Consider the following 25,419-nt stretch of genomic DNA (forward strand, 5'->3'; position numbering starts at 1 on the left):
GTGAAAAAAATTGACTATATTGTCATTCATACAGTTTAACCTGCTTTGTGTTAAATTATGGTGGTTTTAAACTAAAAAAAATGCTTTTCCTGCTGCAGGTGACCACTTTTTTTTGTATTAAAAAGATTTGTTTTCAATCAATCAAGAAAACTTGGTTTCTAGAGACCTAGCAATTAGAAAATGCGTAAGGCGTGTGGTAAGGGATGGGGAAGTGGAACTGCTGATGATGGTGCACGCAGACGCCAATGACATGGGGCAGGTGCGACAAGAAACATGCCCATCCACGACACATAGCTTCTTGTCCCACTTTGCAGGGAGGCACTGGACACCACTTATGTAGATAGACCAGTGCAAACAGGTGGCCAGTTGGATAGCAGATAATGCTTCCAGTATTCTTGCTAGCACCACCCAGTCTTTCACACAGTCTAGTCACACCAGCCAAGAGTCTGGATCACTTAATCCTCACCCTGGCTCTCCTTCTTCCCACCATGTCGAGTCCCAGGAGACCAGTACACCCACACTAGGACAGTCCAAGGAGCTCTTTACATCATCATACCTTGATTGTGGCCTCTTGCCCTTCATGTTCCAAGAGGGACAGGAGGACATGCTGTTTAGTGATGCACAAAGCTTAGAGCAGCCAGGGTCACAAGAAGATAACTGTAGGGAATGGCAAATTTTGTATAAGGAGCAGGGGCGGACCTACCGCCCGTGCAGCCGGTTCATTGAATGGGGCCCCCGAGGGAGAGGGGGCCCCTCCAGCCTCCAGCAGGGCCGCCATCAGGGCATGACTGCCCTGACTCCAGCATGGGGCCCGGCCGGTCGGGGCCCACTCGGAGCCCCGTTGGGGCCCCCCTCTTGTGCGTCTCCTCATGGGGCCCCCCCGCAGGACCCCCCGCCGTCACATGACCGGAGATGTCCCTGCGCTCAGCATGGTTCCCCGGCCCCATGCTGATCGCAGGGACATCTCCGGTCATGTGACGGCGCCGACACAATACTTACCCCTCCCCGTGCCTCCGCAGCGTCTTCCGCGTCCTCTGACTGTGACGTCTTAGGTCAGAGGGCGCGGTGATATGTTTACACCGCGCGCGATCTCTCCTGAGCTGTCACAGTGCGAAGACACGCGCAACGCTGGAGTCCGGATCAGCATCAGGTAAGAAGTGAGGTGAGTATTTGATTTTTTTTTTATGTATGGGGCCATGGGGCATTATATGGTGGGGAGAGAGTGGGTGTGACATCCTGCATGGGGCATTATATGGGGGGGGTGACATACTGCATGGGGCATTATATGGGGGGTGACATACCGCATGGGGCATTATATGGGGGGGTGACATACTGCATGGGGCATTATAAGAGGGGAAGGGGGGAAGTGACGTCCTGCATGGGGGGGCATTATAAGGGAGGGGGTGTTACATCCTACATGGGGCATTATAAGAGGGGGAGGGGGAATTGACATCCTGCATGGGGCATTATATGGGGGAGGGGGGAATTGACATCCTGCATGGGGGCATTATATGGGGGTGGGGGGTGTGACATCCTGCATGGGCCATTATAAGAGAGGAAGGGGGGAAGTGACATCCTGCATGGGGCATTATAAGGGAGGGGGGGTGACATCCTGCATGGGGCATTATAAGGGAGGGGGGTGTGACATCCTGCATGGGGGCATTATATGGGGGTGGGGGGGTGACATCCTGCATGGGGCATTATAAGAGGGGGAGGGGGGAGTGTGACATCCTGCATGGGGCATTATAAGAAGGGAAGGGGGGAAGTGACATCCTGCATGGGGCATTATAAGAGGGGAAGGGGGAAAGTGACATCCTGCATGGGGCATTATAAGGGAGGGGGGGTGACATCCTGCATGGGGCATTTTATGGGGGGTAGAGGTGACATCCTGCATAGGGCATTAAAAGGGGGGTGTCATCCTGCATGGGGCATTATAAGGGGGAAACAGGCTGCATGGAGCATTACATGGGGGCCAATATTGTATATGGAGCGTTATATGGGGGTCAGTATTCTGTATGGAGCGTTATATGGGGGACAGTATTCTGTATGGAGTGTTATATGGGGGCCAGTATTCTGTATGCAGTGTTATATGGGGACCAGTATCCTGTATGGAGTGTTATATGGGGTCCAGTATCCTGTATGAAGCGTTATATGGGGACCAGTATCCTGTATGGAGCATTATATGATGACCAGTATCCTGTATGGAGCATTATAAGGGGGTGAGTATCCTGTATGGAGCATTATATGGTGCCCATAATACTGTATGGAGGACTATACTGTCCGGTCTGCACTGTGCGCTGTGAGGATTCGCCGGTTTCTGAGCTATTGTAGAATTTACAATAGATATCACTCATGTAATGTAGTAAGTGAAATCCTTGGCCTTGTACTATATATATATATTTCTCTGCGGTATCTGTGCATCATGAATCATGGTATGTGTTAAAGGGGCCACTGAAACTCTGTCGCCCAGGGCCCACAAAAACCTGGAGCCGGCCCTGGGGGTAAGTATAACAAGTTTTATTTTTTTTAAATACAATTAATTAACTAGGAGTGGGGGGAATCAGAGATGCACGGGGGGGGGATAAGAGATGCACGGGGGGGGCCCTTCATGCCCCCTATGAAGGGCAGGGGGGGCCCCCCAAAAAATTCTTGCACAGGGGCCCACTACAGTCTGTGTCCGCCCCTGTTAAGGAGGTAGATGATGATAAGACACAGTTGCTCACAAGTCATGTTGTTGTAAAGTCACCAAGTCAGGAGGACCAGGGTGCAGCAGTGGAAGACAAGGTGGTGGATGACGAAGTCACTGACCCCACCTAGGAAGCTGGCATGCAAAGCGAGGACAGCAGTACTGAGGGAGAGTGATTGGCATCACCGAAACAGACAGGAAGAGGTTGTGGGGAGACTGGAGGAAGAAGATGGGAACTGTTACGCAAAGCACCGACACTTGTGACTTTCAAAGAGATAGGTGTTCCCTAGTCTGGGACTTTTTAAAAGAGAGTTCTGAGACAAAAAAATGGTCATTTACAACCTTTGCTATGCCAAGATCAGCAGTTGCCTGACCACTAAGAGCCTAACCACCAGCAGCATGATCAGGTACATGTCATCTAAGCACCCAACTCGGTGGGCTGAATGCCTGGGTCCACAATTGGTGCCAGTGGGTGACACCACTGCCTCTTCCCCTGTGCTAGGTGCTTGCCAATCCTCCGTCCATGACAAGGGCACAAATCCTTGTCTCAGCACAGCGTTCAGCTATCCCTACCACAAGCCTTGGAACAAAAAAGAAAGTTCCCAGCCATCCACCCACAGGCCCAAACTAAACGGGTACATTTCCAGGCTGCCTACCGTGGAAATGTTGCTGTTTAGGCTTGAGGACATGGAGGACTTCCATCAACTCATGGCGGCAGCCGTCCTTAGGACCTCGGACGTCAGTCACCACTATTTCTCTGGTTGTGGCATCCCCACCTTGTATCAGCACGTGCCTAGGAACATCACCTGTGCCCTTACCAATGCAGTTACTGGGATGGTCTACTTAACAACCGACAGGTGGACAAGCACTTGTAGCCAAGGATGCTACATTTCCCTGGCGGCACACCGAGTGAACCTTGTGGAGGCCAGAGCTGAGTCCAACCCTGGCACGGCACATGTTCTACCGATGCCGAAGATTGCTGGCCCTACTTCTATCAGGATTTCCTCCACCTCCTACACCAGTGTCTGCACCCCCTCCTGCTCCTCCTCATCCTCCATCTCTGATTTGTCATCACAGAGCACGACGTCCGCATCAGCTGGAAGCTCTGCAGCACTGCCTCAGTGAAGCGGCAACAGGCTCTGCTGAAGCTAGTTTGTCTAAGAGACAAAATGGACACCAACGCACAGTTGTTGAAAGGAATAACAGACCAGATAGATCTGTGGCTCTCGCCACTGAACCTACAATGTAGTCATGTGTGATAATAGCCGTTATCTGGTGGCAGCTGTGAAGCTTGGCAAGCTCACACACGTACCAAGCTTGGCCCACATGCTCAACTTAGTAATTCAGCAGTTTCTGAAAACCTACCCAGATTTGCTAGAGATACTTGTCAAGGTGCGCCGTGTGAGCGTCCCATTTCTTCAAGTTAGCTACAGCTGCCGCTGCTCTGGCAGTGCTGCAGCAGCACATGCAAGTGCCAGCTCACCGCCTGGTTTGCAATGTGACCACACACTGGAACTCCACACTGCACATGCTGGCAAGATTTTGTGAGTAACAGAGGCCAGTTGTTGAATACCAGCTGTAACACGCCCATTGGTATGCTGGTCAGCCTCCGCACATAGCAACTGAAGAGTGGGTATAGATGTTTGACATTTGTGCATTTCTCCAAGACTTTGAGGACTTCACAAAGATGGTGAGCAGCGATGATGCCATAATCAGTGTGATGATCCCGTTTCTGTGCCTATTTAAACAGTCACTACTTACAATTAAAGATGAAGCTTTGCATGCGGACCAGGTGGAGATGGAGGAAGACATGAGACAGGAAGATACTACTCAGTCCAGCCTCATTTCATGTGCTCAGCGCAGATTCAATAACAATGAGGAGAAAGCCGAGGAACAGGAGCTGGGGGCTAGCACAACAGAGGATAATACCCACACAAGCTTCATCCTGTCTCTCCTGCGTAGATGGGCTGAGGAGGAAGTGGGGGAGGAGGAGGAGATGGAGAGTCATCATCATGTCTAAGAGAGTCATCGTTATATCTAATACAGGGTGTATCTGAGTCCCTACTCCATCTAATTGTTGGCAGTTCTTATATACAAGTCATTGTACAGGAAAGAATGTTTCTTAACATTTTTTTCCTGCAAACTCCAATTTCTCATCAATTTTGAATGTTTTATTGTCAGTCTTTAAAGTGGAGTAAAAGTGTGACACCAGTGTTCTCAGCAGCGATCTGTGAATCAGAGATGCTTCCAGTGGTCTTCCCTATGCTTTTCTCCTTTCATTCAGCACTTTATCCATTCATCATTTCAACATTTTCACTGCCCCCCAGACCCACTTGTATGGTCTGGTGAAAAAAATACTCGGATTTCCCATTGACTCCCAGTATACACGTTACTCGAAACGAGCATCTGAGCATTAGGAACTGCTCAATTCGAGTAACGAGCATCCGAACATTTTAGTGCTCGCTCATCACCAGTTATAAACAGTTATATGGACTGGTGTTTTTTTTTTTATTTTGTTTGATTTTTTTTGCCCTGTAAAATAATGTCCAATATATAAGAATAATTTCTACAAAATGGAAACACAATTTAAAATGTTTTAGTGGTCCTTTGTGATTGAAATTTTTTTTTAAATGACTTAAGTAGACATGTATTCATTATTTTTCAAGATAAAGAACTTGTTTGTATGCCAAATGAGAATAAAAAACCAACAGCTTGCTAAGCAAAAAACAATCTGTCAAACAGCTCCATGGATGGAAAAGTAAAAACTTAATCGGTCTCGGAAAATGGCAACCCAAAAACTATTTTTTTCTACAAACTTCTGAATTTTTCTCACCACTTAGATAAAAAAAATCTTTTGCAAATTTGGTAATGCTGTAATTGTACTTACCTAGAAAATCATCTTTTCAGGTCCTTTTTTTTACACAGAATGAATGCTGTAAAGACAAACCCCTCCAAAACTTTTTTTTCAACAATTTATCTCAATTGGAATTGTTTTCCTGTTTTTCAATACATGATAAGATAAAATGAATCCCGCAAAAAAATTCAGCCTTTACATGGCTATGTCGAAGGAAAAATTAAGATGCTTTGGCTTTCAGAAGAAGGGGAGGGAAAATTGGCTTGGTTAATAGTATCCTGCAGGGTTGTCATAATCATTTTAATAAGATGTGTAGTATTATGCAGGGGAGCAGTCATCAGTCTCATTTTATATGAAGCTGTTTTGGTAAATGCTACTGAACTATGGCAGAACAGGCTTCGGCAGCGGTCAAGTAGGAATCAGCAGAGCTTTGCTGTAACAGCACCATTCAGGTGAAAAAAACTTTGGAAGCATGCATAGTTTGTCCAAATTCTCAATTTTTTGTTTTTGCCTCAAATTGATTGTTGCCCTAAGCAGTAAGTTCTATTGATCTCCCTCCATCTGCTTACGATGCACTATATGGTGCCCAAATAATGCAATTATACAGTGTAAGAATAACACTTTCTAGTAATTAAAGTGGACATTGTAGCAAGTTTCCTATAGGTTTTAGTACCAGACTGGGGTAAACACTACATTCAGATTATTTCAATCTACCCATAGTTTAAGTAAGAATATTGTAAATGAGAAAATCCTTCAAAATTTAAATGTGCCAGCTTTGTCAAATTAAAAGAAATGATAAAATTTGAATCAAATCAAAAACACCGCAAAGCCTAAAATTGCCCTAAAAGACATGCATTACACTCTGAGGTCTCCTTTGATCTTCTGTAACTCAAATACAGTTTTAGTAATGTCCAAGTGACTGTAACATATATGACAAGGGTAAAGGGATGGTAATCAATGATAGCCAATGGCCTGGTTAATAACACAATGTACTGACAGACTTTTTTAAGGCATTTACAATTTAAAAATGGCCCAAAAATTATCCTTTTCCAGGGTCAGATGTCTACCGTGCTAGTGTTGATATACATGTGATGAATATGGAAGAAGTAATAATTTTTTGACAAGTGGTGGCAAAAAAACCCCTCCACCAAGTAGTTTGTGACATGTACATTTTATGAGGTAGACAGTTGCAGTTAAATGCGTGTGGCACCCCAGGGGTCTGGTTGCCACAGTGACATTGCCTCCCTCAAAAGAGGTAAAGCCATGCCTGGAAGCAAGCAGGGGTCCCCTAATCAGGTTTTACTAAGCATGCAACACTTTCCTGGCTCCAGACCAGTAAGGGGAGTTCATCCCCTTGGCAACTGGTATCTGGGGGCGGGGTTAGTTAGTCTTAGTGTGAGAAGTTGAAGCGAGGACGTCGAGGAGAGAGGAACTGGGAACTGGAGCTGCACGGCAGCTCACCGCAGAAGCATCAGCACAGAAGAACCGGACACCGGAGTCCGAGGCTGTGGGGCACCGAAGGCCCAGCAGTAGAGACTGGAGGGCAGGAGATTGCAGGTCTCCTGGCCCCATCAGACGCCCGGAGGCTCAGCAGCACCGCAGGGTCCAGCACCGCCACGAGAAAGCGACGCGCCAGCAAGGCCCGAGCTGCCTGCCATACAGGTGAGCACAGAAACGCCGCACTCAGGGACGAGGGCCACCCGCACAGCTACAAGTAGCAGGGCCAAAGAGTTTAGTGGAAAGGGAAGGCCTCCAACTTCACCTGACAAGGAGGATTCTTTACTTGCTTCCAGGCTGCCTGGACTTCCACTTCTAGCCAATACTCTAGTCCCGGCTTGTTTAATCAGCACCAGTAAAGACCCTGGGACTGCAATTCTCTGTGTTTCTTGCTGCGCCATCAACCCCTGCACTACAATGCCCAGCACAACCTGCAATATCCACACTGCCCTGGAGCTAGCTCTTCCCATGGAGAGCCACACCATCCCTGCTGCAGTAACATCAGCTTCAGAGGACTGCTCCGCAGCGGCGGCTCCCTTTAGCCACACTCCACAGGTGGCGTCACGAACTCTATAAAAACACTATAAATCCCCAATCCATAACTCCTTTTATTGACCGCTCTGGGTCACGGACCGGGTCACCGCCACTGTGACATTCCCCAGCATCCACCGGCCCGGCACCGGGTACTCCACGGCCCAGGGGGCGTGTCAACTTGGCGTCACGAACAGGATTCACGAAGCCCAGGTATAACCGGGTCCTGTGTGCCATAGACTTTATTGAACGGTGTGATCACGTGGTTTGCCGCCCGCCGAGGGGAAGAAAGAAGCCCCGATCCGGAACCGCCGGGTAAGAGATCCCTCCGCCTGCAGAGCAGCATACTGGCACGTCAGCAGATGCCCAGGACCTTAATGAGGTTCACTAGGGGGGAGGAAGATGCCCAACATGGAAGAGGGTTCAGGCGCGGCCGCTGCCACTGTAATTACATAGTTACATAGTTACATAGTTTATAAGGCCGAAAAAAGACAAGCGTCCATCCAGTTCAGCCTATTTCTTGTGCACTGCAGCTATTCCGCAGCGTTGATCCAGGGGAAGGCAACAAAAAACCATGCGGCATAGGCCAATTTACATCATTGAGGAAAAATTCACTTCCCGACACCAATCTGGCAGATTAAATCCCTGGATTAATTAACTAAGCATAAGATGTAATTTTATTGTTCTCAAGAAAGGCGTCCAGGCCTCTCTTGAACTCTTTAAGTGAGTTGGACATCACCACTTCCTCTCCCAGAGAGTTCCAGAGTCTCACGGCTCTGACCTTAAAGAATCCCCTTCTATGCTGGTGCAGGAATCTCCTTTCCTCCAGACGCATAGTGTGCCCCCTCGTCTTTGTCACCATCCTTGGTATAAACAGGTCATGGGAGAGATCTCTGTACTGCCCCCTGATGTATTTATACATGTTTATGAGGTCTCCCCTAAGCCTTCTCTTTTCCAATGTAAATAGGCCTAATTTTGACAACCTCTCTGGGTATTCTAGTCCCTCCATTCCCTTTATTACCTTAGTCGCCCTCCTTTGTACCCTCTCTAGCTCCAATATGTCTTTCCTGAGCACCGGAGCCCAGAACTGTGCACAATATTCTAAGTGCGGCCTTACCAGCGCTTTATACAGAGGAAGAACAATGTTCTCATCATATGCCCCTATTCCTCTTCTGATGCATGCCATGACTCTATTTGCCTTCGCAGCAGCTGCCTGACACTGGGCACTCCAATTTACTTTGCTATTAACCAAGACGCCCAGGTCCTTCTCCATGTCAGATTTCCCCAACGGTTTCCCATTTAATATGTATGGGTGACTGCTGTTTTTCTTTCCCATGTGCATGACCTTACATTTATCGGCATTGCACCCCATTTGCCATTTTTTGGCCCAACTCCCCAATTTATCTAAATCCTCCTGTAGATGTGCCCTATCCTCATCTGTATTAACTACTTTACAAAGTTTAGTATCATCTGCAAATATTGCTATTTTACTATGCAACCCTTCCACTGGATCATTAATAAATATATTAAATAATATAGGGCCCAAGACAGACCCTTGAGGCACCCCGCTAGTAACCCTGACACACCCTGAGCTTACTCCATTGATAACCACCCTCTGCTTTATATCACTCAGCAAGCTATTTACCCACTTGCACACATTATCCCCCAGACCAAGCATTCTCATTTTATATACCAACCTTTTGTGTGGCACGGTATCAAACGCTTTGGAGAAGTCAAGGTCTACAACATCCACTGACTCTCCCCGGTCCAGCTGTGAGCTCACCTCCTCGTAGAAGGCAATCAGGTTTGTTTGGCAGGAGCGATCCCTCATGAATCCATGTTGATATGGAGTTAGACAGTTATTATCATTAAGATATTCTACAATAGCATCTCTAAGAAATCCTTCAAACAATTTACCCACAACAGACGTTAAGCTGACTGGTCTATAGTTCCCAGGGTCACTTTTAGACCCCTTTTTGAATATTGGTACCACATTTGCTTGGCGCCAGTCTAGTGGGACAGTCCCTGTCCATAAAGAGTGCTTGAATATAAGATACAGCGGTCTGTCTATCACATTACTTAATTCTTTTAGTACCCGGGGGTGTATGTCATCTGGGCCTGGTGACTTGTCTATTTTGATATTATTTAGGCGTTTCTGAACTTACTCCTGGGTTAGGTGGGTGATATTTAGCGGAGGGTTTACTTTATCACTCTGCATTTCCTCCGATAAATTGTTTTCTTTTGTGAAAACAGTGGAGAAGAAGCTATTGAGTAGGTTTGCTTTACCCTCATCGCCCTCTATGATTTTACCCAGGTTATTTTTCAATGGGCCAACTCCATCAGTTTTAATCCTTTTACTGTTTATATAGTTAAAGAACAGTTTGGGATTCGTTTTACTTTCCTTGGCAATTAGTCTCTCTGTCTCCTCTTTTGCTATTCTTATTTGTTTCTTACAGATTTTGTTTTTTTCCCTATAAGATATTAGCGCTTCCTCGCTGCCTTCTTGTTTAAGTTTACCGAAAGCCTTTTTTTTGTTTTCCATTGCCCTCTTGACTTCCTTATTTAGCCACATTGGCTTCCTCCTATTCCTAGCCCTTTTATTCCCATAAGGTATGTACCTTCTACAGTGACTATGTAGGACTGTTTTGAAAATTTCCCATTTTCTATCCGTGCTCCTTAGCTGATCAATCTTTGCCCTCCTGAAGTTCAGTGTTTTTGTGACTCCCTTGCTGGGCACCCTACTGAAGCACATGTGGAATTGTATAATGTTGTGGTCACTATTTCCCAGGTGCCCCCCGACCTGCACCTCAGTTATTCTGTCTGGCCTGTTAGTTAATATTAAGTCTAAAACGGCCGTCCCTCTAGTTGGTTCCTGCACAAGTTGTGACAAATAATTGTCTTTGATAATTGATAGAAACCTGTTTCCTTTCTGAGATCTACAGCTTTCGGTTTCCCAGTCTATATCGGGGTAGTTGAAGTCCCCCATAATAATCACCTCGTTATTTTTTGCTACTTCGTCTATTTGTCTCATTAATAGACTTTCCGTGGCTTCTGCTATATTTGGTGGTTTATAACAGACTCCTATGATAATTTTATTATTGTTTTTTGCCCCATGTATCTCCACCCATAAGGACTCGACCTCCTCATTTCCCTCCCATACATCCTCCCGTATTGTAGGCTTTAGACATGTCTTTACATATAGACAGACTCCACCTCCTTTCCGATTTCTTCGATCCCTTCTAAACAGACTGTAACCCTGTAAGTTAACTGCCCAGTCATAGCTTTCATCTAACCATGTCTCGGTTATTCGCACTATATCATAGCTACCTGTAGATATTTCTGCTTCCAGTTCATCCATCTTGTTTGTCAGGCTTCTGGCATTTGCTAGCACGCAGTTTACACGATTTTGTTTTGTTCCAATCTTCTCCCTGTGGATTGTATTAGAAATTTTCTTACCTCCCTTCCAAGTATCTTGTCTTGGACCTTCTTTGTCGCACTTCATATCTTTCATTAGTATGTTCTCTGGTTGCATGTTCGTGTCCGGCGTTTTTCTTCCCATCCCCTCTTCTTCTAGTTTAACGCCCTCCTGATGAGTGTTGCGAGTCTCCTGGTGAATGTGTGTTTCCCGGGTTTGTTGAGGTGTAGTTCGTCTCTGGCAAGGAGTCCGTCATAGAGGTAATTCACACCGTGGTCCAGGATAATTCACACCGTGGTCCAGGAATCTCGTTATCAATGCCATATATACCGGGGGCGGCGTGGTTGCCCCAGTACTCAGGGGAGTCGCACACCCTGAATGACTTTGAGGAGAGACTGTGCAGTTTGTTTAAAGTATACCCCCTGTCTGAGGAGCAAAAAGTCAGCATCCTCATAGGCCAGCTAATCGGTGCAGCCCAGAGAGGAGTGAAGTCCTGCCCAGGCAGAGACAAAGGCACTGTAAAAGAAATACTGGCCCGATTGAAGGATACCTTTGACACCCGCACCGCAGCAGAAATTAAAATGAAGTTTTACGGGTGCAAACAAAGGGTGCAGGACAGTGTACGGGACTATGCTCTAAACCCGCAGGAGGCGCTGCGACCCATCAAACAGGTAGACCCTGACAGTGTGCATGATGAGGACAGATTGCTGACTGAGCAGTTTATTGAGGGGCTACTGTCCAGCGCTCACAGGACACAGCTGCGCATTATGGCTCTGCAAAATCCTGATCTGGACTTTGCACAATTTAAAGACAGAGCCATCCGGGTTCTGCGAGAATCAACACCAGGCGGCGCTGCATCCCACCGGCGCCCAGCTATCACATACCACCAGGAGGTGGCATCCTTTTCCCCAGAACCTGTGGAGGCTGACGCGCAGACTCTGGATAATGACCCGTCTGCCGACCTGTGCCTCCAGGTCCAGGAGCTGACCAAAAGTGTGGCTGCATTAACCAAAACCGTGCAGGCCATTCAAGTGTCCCCCAAGGAAAAGATCCAGCTGGCTTCGAGTGCAGATGACGTCCCGTGGTGACGACAGAAAAGAATTCCACCGATCAGAGGGAGGAACAGCGATCGCTACGACCAGGACGGACAACCCATCTGGCGCCGCTGTCAAAAGGCGGGGCACTTTGCAAGATTCTGCTTTTTAAAAAGAGCAACCCCTGGGGCAGAGGGCCAACCCCCAGGAGTAAGGCAACCAGGCCCACAAAGCTGGCGAGACAAGTACGTGGGAGGACGACCGGTCCTGCCTGTCGTGCTTGATGGCATCCCAATGAGCGCATTGCTGGACACTGGGTCCCAGGTGACCATGATGCCATATATGCTTTATAAACAATACTGGACTGACTCAGACATTACCCACAGTCCAGATGAACATCTTAACATCTATGCCAGCAATGGTCAGCCCTTGCCTCAGGTGGGGTATAAAGAGGTGACCATAAAAGTTGGCAAAGTAGAATTGCTATCACAAGGAATGATTATTGTTGATATTGATCGCCGAGAAAGTCATCCCATGATAACCTTAGGCACGAATGTGATAGAAAATTGTCTTGGAGAAATTATTGTTTTGTTACAACAGGTTGCAGAGACTGACAGTTCCAGTCAGCAGCGAGTTCTGCAGAAGGAGATCAGAGCCCTGATGAAAAGACAACAGGTAGAACTGTCTGGTGGAGAAATTAGCAGTGTCAGGATGAGTGATCCATTCCCCATTGCAATGCCCCCTAGGAGCGAAATGTTAATATGATGTCGGGCGGCAATTGGTCTCAGGGGTCAAGATTATCAGGCCCTGGTAGAACCTGTACACTCTGACAGTAGGCCCACCATCTTGACAGCCAGGTGGGTAGTCGATGTACGCAAGGGGAGAGTGCCGATCCGCATCCTGAATTGTGGGGAGAAAGAGGTCCATTTACCCCGGTATGCTACCCTTGCTAAGTTATTTACTGTCAGTAACAACTCAATAAAGACAGTGGAACCCTTGCCTCCATCCAAACCGGCGGTGGATAATGGCTCCAAGGGGCAAATGGAGGATTGGTGTCAGAAGCTACAAGTGGGCACTGACTCCACCCCCTTGCACCAAAAGCATGGAGTATACCGGGTGGTCCAAGAGTATGAGCGGGTCTTCAGTAAACACCCATTAGACTTTGGGCAGGTAAAAGGGGTCCAACATCATATCCCCATGGGAGATCATCCGCCCATTAAAGAGAGGTACCGGCCTGTACCCCCAGCTCACTATCAATGTGCCAAAGGAATGCTATGGGAGATGAAGGAGGCTGGGGTGATAAGGGATAGTTGTAGCCCCTGGGCAGCTCCATTAGTTCTCGTTAGAAAGAAGGATGGTACAATGAGGATGTGTGTTGACTACAGGCAGATTAACCGCGTTACACATAAGGATGCTTACCCATTACCCAGAATTGAGGAGTCACTAGCTGCATTAAGATCTGCTAATTATTTCTCCACTTTGGATCTCACCAGTTGGTACTGGCAGGTTCCTGTGGCAGAGGCGGACAAAGAAAAGACCGCGTTTACAACACCAATGGGCTTCAGCGAGTTCAACTGCATGCCAACTTGGAAACTGTCCTGCTGTACCTGGACGACGTAATTGTCTACTCAAAGACATATTAAGACCACCTGGAGCACCTGGCCGAGGTGTTCGAAGCCCTATCCGGTTTTGGCCTGAAGGTAAAGCCGTCCAATTGCCACCTGTTGAAGCCCAAGGTGCAGTACCTAGGTCATGTGGTAAGCGCCGAAGGTGTAGCGCCAGACCCTGAAAAAGTCACCGTGATCAAGGACTGGCCAAGACCCTCCACTATCAAGGAAGTGCGGCAGTTCCTCGAGCTGGTAGGCTACTACAGAATATTTATCAAGGGTTTCACCAAGATAGCAGCACCCATGCAGGACCTCCTGGTAGGCCAGTCCAAGAAGGCCAAGAATCCGAAACCTCCGTTCAAATGGGGTAAACCAGAAGATGAATCCTTCACCCGACTGAAGATGGCTCTGACCGGAGACGAAGTCCTGGCCTACCCCGACTATGGCCAACCCTTTATACTCCATACAGATGCCAGCAACGTGGGATTGGGAGTGGTGCTGTCCCAGGTACAGCAAGGCAGAGAGAGAGTGAGGAAGCTCCATCCTACGGAAAGGAACCCCGACAACTACAGTTCCTTCAAGTTGGAGTTTCTCGCCATAGTCTGGGCTGTAACGGAGCGCTTCAAGCACTATTTAACCTCTTCCAAATTTACAGTCTTCACAGATAATAACCCTCTGACGCACCTGGAGACTGCGAAGCTTGGTGCCCTAGAGCAACGATGGATGGCCCGACTGTCTAACTACGAGTTCACCATCAAGTATCGGGCGGGGCATAAAAATGCAAATGCTGATGCGCTGTCCAGGATGCCCAACTTGCCAGATGGGGGAGAAGACCCGGAAGAGCTGGAGGAGATAGAGATACCCGCTTTCTATCGTCATGGGGTGACCCAGTGCTCCCACTGTGTGAGGGACAAGCGCTCCGCCAACAGAGAGGCCACGTTCAACCCATTGCCCCACCTTGGATGGGCAGAAATGCAGGATAGCGACCCGGCTGTCCGCCTAGTCAAGGAGTTGCTGACGCAAGCTGACTCGCACCCTGATCCAGATGCTCCACAGGAGACCCAACAGTTGTGGAAGGAGAAGGGCAAACTGTTCATCTGCGAAGGAAAGCTGGGTCAAAGAAGCATCAACTCCCAGACACATGAAGTGGTCTGGCAGGTGGTAGTCCTGAGGCGGGATGCGTCAATGGTCTTAGAAGCGTACCACGATGGAGCAGGACACTTCGGGTGGAAGAAGTTGGAAGTCCTGCTACGTGAGCGATTCTACTGGGCTGGCATGAGGAAAGCAATCGAGAGATGGTGTCAAGAATGTGGTCCATGCAACCTGAGACGAAAAGACCGTGACAGCCAGAGGGCTCCCCTGCAGCCCATCATCACCAAACAGCCCCTAGAACTGGTAGCCTTGGACCACGTGAAGCTAGCCCCAAGCAGGTCAGGGTATGTCTACGCTCTAACCATAGTAGACCACTACTCCCGGTTCCTGGTAGTAGTGCCAGTAAAAGACCAGATGGCTCAGACGGCAGCCAAAGCGTTCCAACAGCACTTTTGTTGCCCGCACGGTTACCCTGAACGGGTGCTTACCGACCAAGGTCCAGCCTTTGAAGCAGAGGTGTTCCAGGAATTCTGTAACTTGTACGGCTGCAAGAAAATCAGGACGACGCCGTATCATCCCCAGACCAACGGGTTGTGTGAAAAGATGAACCAGGTGGTGATAGACCTGTTGAAGACGTTGCCCCTTGAAGAACGTAGCCTGTGGCCAGAGAAGTTACCAGCTTTGGTGGACCTGTATAACCACACCCCGGTGAACTCCACCAACTGTACACCCGCTTACCTGATGAGAGCAAGACCTGGTAAGCTACCCATTGACTTGGACATGGGAGTCCTAACACCAGAGATGACTTCACCAGATGCGGATTGGGATACCGAGCGGCAGCAACAATACCGCAAAGTGCAAGAGTGTGTTGAAAGAAGTTTGTCCCAGGCAAGACAGAAGCAAGAGAAGACTTACAATCAGCACGCACCTGCCGTTCCCTTGTCACCTGGAGAGCAGGTACTTAAGAGAAAGAAACGACACCATAAATTAGATGACCAGAGGGAGGTTGAGCCATACACCGTCCTACCCTCAAATTACGACAACACCAAAGTGTGCCTCATCAGCAAAGATGGAGGGGAAACTTCAGCGGCAGTCTCAAGAGATCACTTGAAGATATGTCCTGAACAGTTGAAACACACAGAAGAAGATCAAGACAACTCTCAGCCCACAGAAGGAGTGGAGGAAGTGGTCCAAACAGTACTCAGAGAATTTCCCCGGTCTTGGACGCAGGTGAACAATGCAATTGTAGTACCGGTCCTTACCTTTCTCCAAGCGGCCTCACCGGAAGCTGCAGGAGTCCCAGAACAGCTGGAAGACCATTCGGCCCCAGAGACAGAGGTTTCATCATCAGCAGATCAGGAGAATCTACCCTCTGCTAGCAGTGAACCTGTCGTACCCATGGTGAGCCAAAGAATTCGTAGGAAATTACCCAGCCTACCAGTGTTACCTCAGACTACCCGTAGATTAGTTCATACTGAATCCACCACACCAGGGGTAGACACAAGGGACCAGGGTAGAGCAGTGACTACCAATGTACTACGTAGATCGACCAGGAGTACAAAAGGTCAGCTCCCCGTCCGTTGGAGAAACTAAAATGCAAAGAATTAAAGTATAAGAGAACCAAAATGGATGCTGTATATAGTTACCCGTAAGGGTAAAGCAGAAAAGTTGTGTTTTCAAAGTGAATTGCAAAAGTTGGTCATGTGTGCATTTAGTTACCCGGGAAGGGTATAAAGACTTGTAGGTTATGGACGGTGAATAACCAAAGACCTTTCCATTGAAAATAGTTGCACTTATTACAGTGACCACTATTGGTTTTATGTAAAAAGACCATTGAACAAAAACCCGTTTGGCGTGGCCGAAGGCGTGGTCCAACACCTGGATCACTTATGCCCTGCAGCCTCGCCCAGGGTGTACGTTGAGGGTTTTCGGGCGGGTCCCTCATGTTCACTGGATAGCACCTAACTAAAGAAAATGGACACCTGGTTACAGATCGTGCTGTAACCTGTTGCAGAATGTTATATTTATAATCTTGTAATGTGAACTGTTATTGTTATTTGTTAATTTTGAAAGGTATCCTCAGTCCGGGAGTACTGAAGTTAACTAGGGGGGAATGTGGCACCCCAGGAGTCCGGTTGCCACAGTGGCATTGCCTCCCTCAAAAGAGGTAATGCCATGCCTGGAAGCAAGCAGGGGTCCCCTAATCAGGTTTTACTAAGCATGCAACACTTTCCTGGCTCCAGACCAGCAAGGGGAGTCCCTCCCCTTGGCAACTGGTATCTGGGGGCGGGGTTAGTTAGTCTTAGTGTGAGAAGTTGAAGCGAGGACATCGAGGAGAGAGGAACTGGGGACTGGAGTTGCGCGGCAGCTCACCCCAGAAGCATCAGCACAGAAGAACCGGACACCGGAGTCCGAGGATGTGGGGCACCAAAGGCCCAGCAGTGGAGACCGGAGGGCAAGAGATTTCAGATCTCCTGGCCCCATCAGACGCTCGGAGGCTCAGCAGTACCGCAGGGTCCAGCACCGCCACGAGAAAGCGACGCGCCAGCAAGGCCCGAGCTGCCTGCCATACGGGTGAGCACAGAAACGTCGGGCAAGGGAAGAGGAAGGGAAGGCCTCCAACTTCACCTGGCAAGGAGGATTCTTTACTTGCTTCCAGGCTGCCCGGACTTCCACTTCTAGCCAGTACCCTAGTCCCGGCTTGTTTAATCAGCACCCGTAAAGACCCTGGGACTGCAATTCCTTGTCTCTGTGTTTCTTGCTGCGCCATCAACCCCTGCACTACAACGCCCAGCACAACCTGCAATATCCACACTGCCCTGGAGCTAGCTCTTCCTGTGGAGAGCCACACCATCCCTGCTGCAGTAACATCAGCTTCAGAGGACTGCTCCGCAGCGGAGGCTCCCTTTAGCCGCATTCCACAGGTGGCGTCACGAAGTCTATAAAAGCACTATAAATCCCCTATCCATAACTCCTTTTATTGACCGCCCTGGGTCACGAACCGGGTCACCGCCACTGTGACATTCCCCAGCATCCACCGGCCTGGCACCGAGTACCCCACGGCCCAGGGGGCGCGTCATGTGCACTGACAGACTTTTTAGGCTTTTTAAAATGTAAAAATGGCCCCAAAATTATCCTTTTTTAAGTCAGATGCCTGCCGTACTAGTGCTTATATGCAGGTGGTGAATACGAAAGAAGCAATAATTTTTTGACAAGTGGTGGTAAAAAAAAAAATACCACCAAGTAGTTTGTGACACGTACACTTTATGAGGTAGACAGTTGCAGTTAAATGTCTGTATTTTTTTTTTTTATTCTGATTTTTATTTTTTAACACAATTGTTTCCTCATTCCCAGAGAGGAATAAACAATAAATGCTAGGTTCACATCCAAAAAAATAGTAGTGGCAAATAGTAGTGGCAACAAAACACAGTATTGGTGTTGCATATGTGTATGTCAAATTTGATTAGCAAAACAGGTGTGCATAAAACAATAGATTGCAACATGGCACATTTGCGACTTAGACAGTAGTAGTTAAATGTCTGGATTTATTTCAATTCTCTTTTGTATTTTTTAAACTAAATTATCCCCTGCTTTCCAAAAGGCAATGAATAGGAAATGCTAGGTGTGCTTCCAAAAAAAACAGCAGTGGCAAAAGCCCACAGTATTGGTGTGGTGCATATGGATGTCAAATTAGACTAGTACAACAGTTCTGCAAAAATTCAGTACAGTAGTTTGTGACATGCACACTTTGCCAGACACTGAATGTGATTTTTTTATCTCACATCCATATTGTTGGCTTACTTGTTTCTAATGTGTAATTGAAATGCAGCAGCTCGCACTCTCTTTCCGTCTCTTTAAATTTAATATTTGCATTATTCTCTTTTCTTTACAGACTAAACTAATCCTCTTCAATACTGCTTTTGTACAACATTTTTTTGTAGAATTTTTTCACTGCTTCATGGCTTTTTTTCTCTATCTCTATGGCAAAGCTGTGAATTTGTTTCAGTATCTAGATTCTCCCCAAAGTGACTCTGGTATCCCCTGCCTCTTCTTTTATACAGGCTATAATCCTTCCTAATTGGCTGTTCTATACCATGTGATGTGTTAGCTGCTATACATTATATGGAGGCCCATCCGGTTTCGTCCAATGTCTTCTCTTGCTAATGCAATCTTTTACATTGTGAAAAATGGCAGTCAGAATTGCAATTTGTACAAGTTACTGAGTCTAGTAAATTTCCAGAAGTTCAACCAAAATTTGATTCACATTGAATCGATTTGCTCATCTTTATAGAATACGCATGAAAAAGGCTTCAATGGATCATCAAAAATAGAACTGTATCTACAAATATTTTTGGCTTCTAGATCCCAAAAATGGTTTCTTAAAGGGGTTATTTCATAAAGCAAGTTCTAAAAATACTATCCGGCAATCAACAATCACTGGTGGAAAAAACATGGGCAACTATTCCCAGTGAAAAAGTAATGGACGGTCATATATTTGTTTTGCAACGACAATCTGAACAAAAAGTTCCCAGGTTCATAAAATCATATGTGGGAAAATATTGATTCAGCTTTGATGCATATTGAGCTTGGACTTCTTGTATGTTGCAAGTTTATTACAGGTGATTATCATAATAATTGGTGTGACAATACAGTCTATAATCTTAATCAACCAGACAATTAGATTTGTTAAGCCAAGAGAAATACACTATTATCTTTGTGTTGACTTGTAAATGTATGTGTATTTCTGTGGCTGGTCAAGAAGGTCATACTATTTGTATAAAACTGAATGTTGACTTCTCTTCGTTTGGAAACAATGATGTTTGTTATTATGCTAATTACATATTATACTAAGCTAGCTCGTTTACTTGCAAATCCCCCCTGCTATACCAACTATGTTAATTGATTAAATGCACAAACATTGAGACCTGAGCCCTGTGGATTAATATTATCCCTAACCCTTGACCTGTGGATGTGTACTTAAAAAGAACATGTGCCTCTCTAGCAGGCAGACTTTACAAGGAAAATCAAAGACACAGACTCTCTGAGACCATCAGCTAGGAAGCATGGCTTTAACCAAAGAAACACAGATTTGGATTCTACATGATTCCGGCCTAAGGATATATGGCCCTGACTGGAAAGATATGGAACTGCTCCATTGACCATCAGAGAACCCATGGATATATTTGGGGAGACCAGGTTGGGACGATGAAGTCACCTGGCCCCATGGATATATTGTTGGGGGTTGCCAGGTGGGACCCTCCAGTCGCCTGGAACCAATGGAGACATTTGGAGAAGCCAGGTTATGACCAGACGGTCATCTGACCCCATGGAAACTCTCGGAAAGGTCAGATAGGACCCTTGGGTCTCCTGGCCTTGAACGTCGATGGACTGATAGCTTCCTAAGCTTGTCGCTACCTTCTCTCTGTGGGAGCCCTCCAGAAGAGGGGGGGCCACTGGTTAAGGTAGTTGGCCCTGGAAGTCCCAAAGTCGCAGTTGTTCTATCCTGGGCGGAGTGGAAGGGTGAGACTGTGTATTGTTGTACCATATTGGGTGTTTACTGGGACTGTTCTATGTGTTTATTGTCCATTTGGTGTTTCAATATAGTATTGGCACAAGGTTTTACCCTCACCCTGTGTTTTCTGAGTAGTATTACGCCCACGGAAGACCCTGGGTCTTCACAATTGGGTTTGTGGGGTCTTGTAGGCCACACACTTTCCTTCCTATTGATTTTAATACATGCTGCAACTAGAAAGCTTTGAACGAAGGTCTGTTATAAGTAGGCTGCCCTTTACCAGAACTTTACTAATAGTCCAATAAATAAATGCAAGATTTCTCATAATTCTTTTACAAGGTTGTGTTTTCTTATTTTTTATTGCTTTTACCTTTGGGTACTTGAATACTGTAGTGTAACCAATAAATAATGGTGTGTACCAAGCGCAGCATATCTACATCATCAAATTATAAAATTTGCCATTTGATAAGATCTTGGTGTATGGAAGCGAAAGTACCAATAGGTGATATATGATACATGTCTATCATTCAGCTTTCACCGAAAAGTGATCCATCTATTTCGATTTATGCATACTTCGATCCATCCATGGAGTGTCGTCATCATTTATTTCATATTATATGCTAAACAGTATTCACAGATTAAGCATAACAGTAAAACCTAAAACTTAATATTGCGTAGGTTCCCTTTATACTGACAAATCAGCTCTGATCTCTTTAGGTATGGACTCCACAAGATCTCTGAAGGTGTTCGGTGGAATTTGGCATGAAATCTTTAGCAAAAGCACCTTTAAAGGGTTTGTCCACCACTAGGAAAACCCCTTCTTGAACTAAATGTTTGGTCCCAATAAAACAAAAAAACCTATACTCAGCTCCCGTGCCGGCGCTGTTACAGCAGTGTCGGCACTCGCAGTCCTGGAGCTCTAGTGTGGTGGAATGACACGTGGTGCCCGGTGCCCAATCAGTGCTGGCGTCACTGTCCCCTTCATATGGATTGAACATGAAGAGGAAGTCAGAGATCAGCTGCAGCCTGGACTTCCTCTTCATGTTCAATCCGTACGTAGGAGGGGACAGTGACGCCAGCACTGATTGCGCTTTGGGCCCCACGTGTCATAACACCCCACCACAGCTCCGGGACCACGAGTGCCGACACCGCTGGAATGACGCCGACACAGGAGGTGAGTATAGTTTTTTTTTATTTTATCAGTGCCAAACATTTAGTTCAAGAAGAGGTTGTCCAAGTAGTGGACAAACCCTTTAAGTCTTGTAAGTTGTGAGGTGTAGCCTCAATGGATCAATTATATTTTTCCAGTGCATCCCACAGATTCACTATTGGATTGAGAGCTTAGGAATTTGGAGACAGGTCACCACTTTGATCTCTTTGTCATGTCCCTCAGACCATTCCTCAACAATTTTTGCAAAACAAAAATTGCCATTAGGCAATACCGCTGCTGTGAATTGGGGACTTGCTCTGTGCAGTGGATTAAGTAGATGGTACGTGTCCCATCCGCATGAATGCGAGGACCTAAGGTTGTCCAGCAGAACATTGTCCAGAGGACCACATTGACTCCACCTGTTTGTCTTCTTCTGGATTCTTCTGAAAAGAATATTGCACAGCAGGAAGGGAGCTCATATTGTAAAAATAATACTATTAAAATTAATATGATTATATCATAAAATATTCTAATTTCCTTATCGAAAATATAATTACACATTATACATAACAGAAGAAAATTAGCCCCAAAAAAATTCCAGCTACACAGGCTTTTTTTTTTTTTTTTTAAACTGTGCTTTATTTAGGGCTAAGCTGAAAAGCGTCATTCAATAATTACAGAAGATTACAAGGAGTTTTTTTTTTTTTAAAGGTAATTGAGAGTGAAAAGAGCAGTTGGACGGAAATGCAGCTGCAGTACACACCTGTACTTACTAACAGCATGAATCAAAGGAAGAGAGAAAGAATGAAAATACCTTAGTGTGGGCAAGGAAAGGAAAAGAACTAGAAAGAAGCAAATTGGTTTCCATCAGAAATATAAAAAAGCCTCGGCCAGCATTCTAATGAACAAATGCAAGGATCACAGCATTATTATTTCATTTGTTAGATATTCTTTTTACATTTTAAATTATTATTATTATTATTTTCATTTTTTTTTTTTTAAATTACCCTCCCGATGCAAGACAGTCCTGCAAGATTATATCAAGTGGTTAAAGTAAATGGTTAACAACCCTTTAATTATCCAGCATGAGGGTTACTACAGTGTTCAATGCCCATTACAAAAACAAGGCCTGACGGGAAATTTAACAACAATAAAAAAAAAAAAAAAAAAAAAAGAAAAAAAAAAAAAAAACAACCCACGAATCCATTGCAGGAGTTAATTCTATAAGTGTGTATTTATATATATCTATATTTCTATATACTTTAAATAAAAATTAAATATGATCATTGCACTCTTTTAGTTCAACTAAAACGAGTGAGAGCAACATAAAAATCAAATTAAAAACAAAAAAAAACCAAAATTCACACCTTGGAAATAACTTAGAATAAATATGATATATCTTAAAATATATGTGTATTTTAATAGTTAATTGACTTTTTTATTTCTGAATCTGAAATTTATTTCTAAAGCAACATTATTATTATTATTATTATTTTTTTAAACTGCTCTAAAGTCAATTACCAAAGATAAATATCGTGCTTTTTTTTTCATTTAAATAATTTTTTTTCCTTGTTTTTTTTTTCTCTATCATTACAATTAAAAGACCTACAAAATATGCAAATGTATTTACAGAAAAACAGAGCCAGCATCGTTTTTTTTTTTGTTGTTTTTTTTAAACATCCCCTGTTTTTCAAAATTCCTTGTAAACAGTTTCAGAAATTCTTTAAAGATTGTATATATATATTTGTTTTTTTTATGGTTTTTTTTTTTTTTTTAACATTAAGGTTCTAGGCTGTCTTTTGCCCTGAAGGTCTAGAACAAATATGGAAACTACTAAAAGCAGAGGATGATGGGAAGGTTAGCAAATAGCAGGTTACGAAGATATGAAGCGATAGCAGTGTCATTCTTCAAGTTAAATTAACTGATTAAAAGACAATAGCTGTTGTATCTTTAATATTTAATTGCATCATTTTACAATAGTCAAGTTTTATTTAATAGGTGGAATGCTTGCAGTTAGGAGCTGCCATCACAGCCTCTCACATCCTCCTCAATACAGTATGCAATTGGCAAAGAGTAGGAATTTATGCTTAGTCTAAACTCTACAAAAATTACAGTTCTACAACATCTTTCTTTTAGCCATAATGCTAACGTCTATATATTTATTTTTTTTTTGCTTTTTTTTATTTATTTATTTTTTTATCTTGTTTTTGCGCTCTAATTTTTCTTTTTTTTTTGACTATTATATAGTTATCTTAAACTTTTCTGTTAAATCTGTACAACTATTAGGATTTTTAAAGGATAGGGAAGGGGGCGAGGGGAGAAAAAGAGGGAGGAAATAGTTAGAAGCATTTACAGACCTTTTTTTTTTTTGTCCACTACCATCTTTCTAATGCATTTTATATATTTTTTTTTATTTTTTTATTTTTTTTTAATTTTTTTTTTGTTTGTTTTCTTTGCTTTTTTTTTTTTTTTTTTAAATAGCTATCCTCTATTTAATCTCTACATACTTATCGATTTCATAATATACAGAAAACCATAGGAAATTTTCATAATTGAATTAATATAACCAAAGAGCCTTCTATAGTATCAAATAACTATTATCTTGCCATTTTTTTTTAAAAGCATGTAAGCATTTTTTTTTTTTTGTACATATTCCATATAATTATTCTCAAACCTGTTTTAAGAACAGACGAGAAGTAGGAAGTTAACTCCATATTGTACATACAGCTACAAGTCTGCAATAAAAAGTTTGGTCCTTTGGTCCCTAAATAGCTAAGGAATGACGGATACGATGCTTCTTGTAACGGTTGCTCTGGGGTTACCATGGCAACATAACTCGTGGTGACAAACAGGCACTCCTTGTCAGATTTCAGGTTTCCTGTTAGAAGAAAAAGCCTTTTTTTTTTTTTTGTGTAATATTGTCATTGTCTATTCGGAAATTCCGATTGATCTCGATCCCGTCTGATGTTTCCAACTTAAGTTCCCGTCCACGTAAGCAGAACGCAATACTTTCATTGAAGAAATATTACAGTCTAAACAATCAAAGAAGAAAAGTCTGTAGTCTTCAGCATGATCGGTACTTTGCTGATATGTCAAAGTTGTGATCCAGCGCTTCTCAATCATATATATTTATTTACGTAAGTTGTATTGTTAGAATACGGCCCATTCAATTCCTGCCCTAAAATAATCAAATAAAAAAGACACATAAAAAACGAGTTAGAGAATTTAATAATTAAAGTAACAACATTATATCACTAAGAAATTGTTGCTTAAATTTTGCAAAAAAAACATCAAAACATCGAACGTTATGTAAAAAAAAAAAAAAAAGTTAAGTATATTATACAAGTTCCATCAAACTTTCGAAAAAACATTTTCCTTAGGAATTATGGTGACTTTTCATTTAATTATTTTTAATATAAAATTGTATACATTTTTGGAATAAAATTATTTCGCAATAACATAAAAACAACAACAAACAGTTCACTTGGTATAAATTGGATTCCTGCTTTCCTTCAGCGACCACCAATATTTTCGACACATGTCTATTGATTTTAGGTGGCTTTTCAGCTCTGGTAACTGACACTAGTAGGAGACTATCTCTCACAAATAAAAGGAAAAAAAATGTATTATATCGAAGCTCAAGATTTCTTCAGCTATGGAGATCGATACATTTCAAGACATTTCTCTACTAAATAAATAAAATAAATGTAGTACTTTATTGATAGGGATGAGCGGACCCGTGAAAGTTCGGGTTCTGGTATCCGACCAGAACTTTAATCCAAAGTTCTCTATCTCTCTACAACAGACTTCCCCCAGAACTCCGAACATTACAACGAACTTGAGGGAGAAGTCCGTGTTCTGCGTTTAGTATCAGACACTATCTCATCTCTATTTATTGACTCTTTAGAACTTTGTTGGTGACAATGCCTTAACTGTGATTTTTTTAAAGTGTCTAAGTAAAAAAAAAAAACGAAAAGAATACAAATATATATTTTTAAAATTTTTCAAATGGAAAATAATTGCATTTGGAAAATATTTTGA

General features: G+C 44.3%; 1 protein-coding gene across 11 annotated transcripts in view; it reads right to left on the reverse strand.

Moving 5' to 3' along the window:
• Window positions 1-21,989: 21,989 nt before the first annotated feature.
• CELF4 (CUGBP Elav-like family member 4) overlaps window positions 21,990-25,419 on the reverse strand; it is a 1,491,885-nt gene continuing 1,488,455 nt past the window's right edge. For all 11 annotated transcript variants that reach the window (XM_073680446.1, XM_073680445.1, XM_073680444.1 and 8 more), the window contains one exon: window positions 21,990-24,556. Coding sequence is in view for 2 of the 11 variants with exons in the window: in XM_073680445.1 (XP_073536546.1) it covers window positions 24,498-24,556 (59 nt within the window). In the remaining 9 variants the exon portion in view is untranslated. The remainder of the gene's footprint in view (window positions 24,557-25,419) is intronic.

This window comes from Phyllobates terribilis, unplaced genomic scaffold, assembly GCF_046119375.1.
Source record: "Phyllobates terribilis strain yellow unplaced genomic scaffold, ASM4611937v1 Scaffold_1__5_contigs__length_1240528914, whole genome shotgun sequence".
In the NCBI taxonomy this organism is placed as follows: Eukaryota; Metazoa; Chordata; class Amphibia; order Anura; family Dendrobatidae; genus Phyllobates; species Phyllobates terribilis.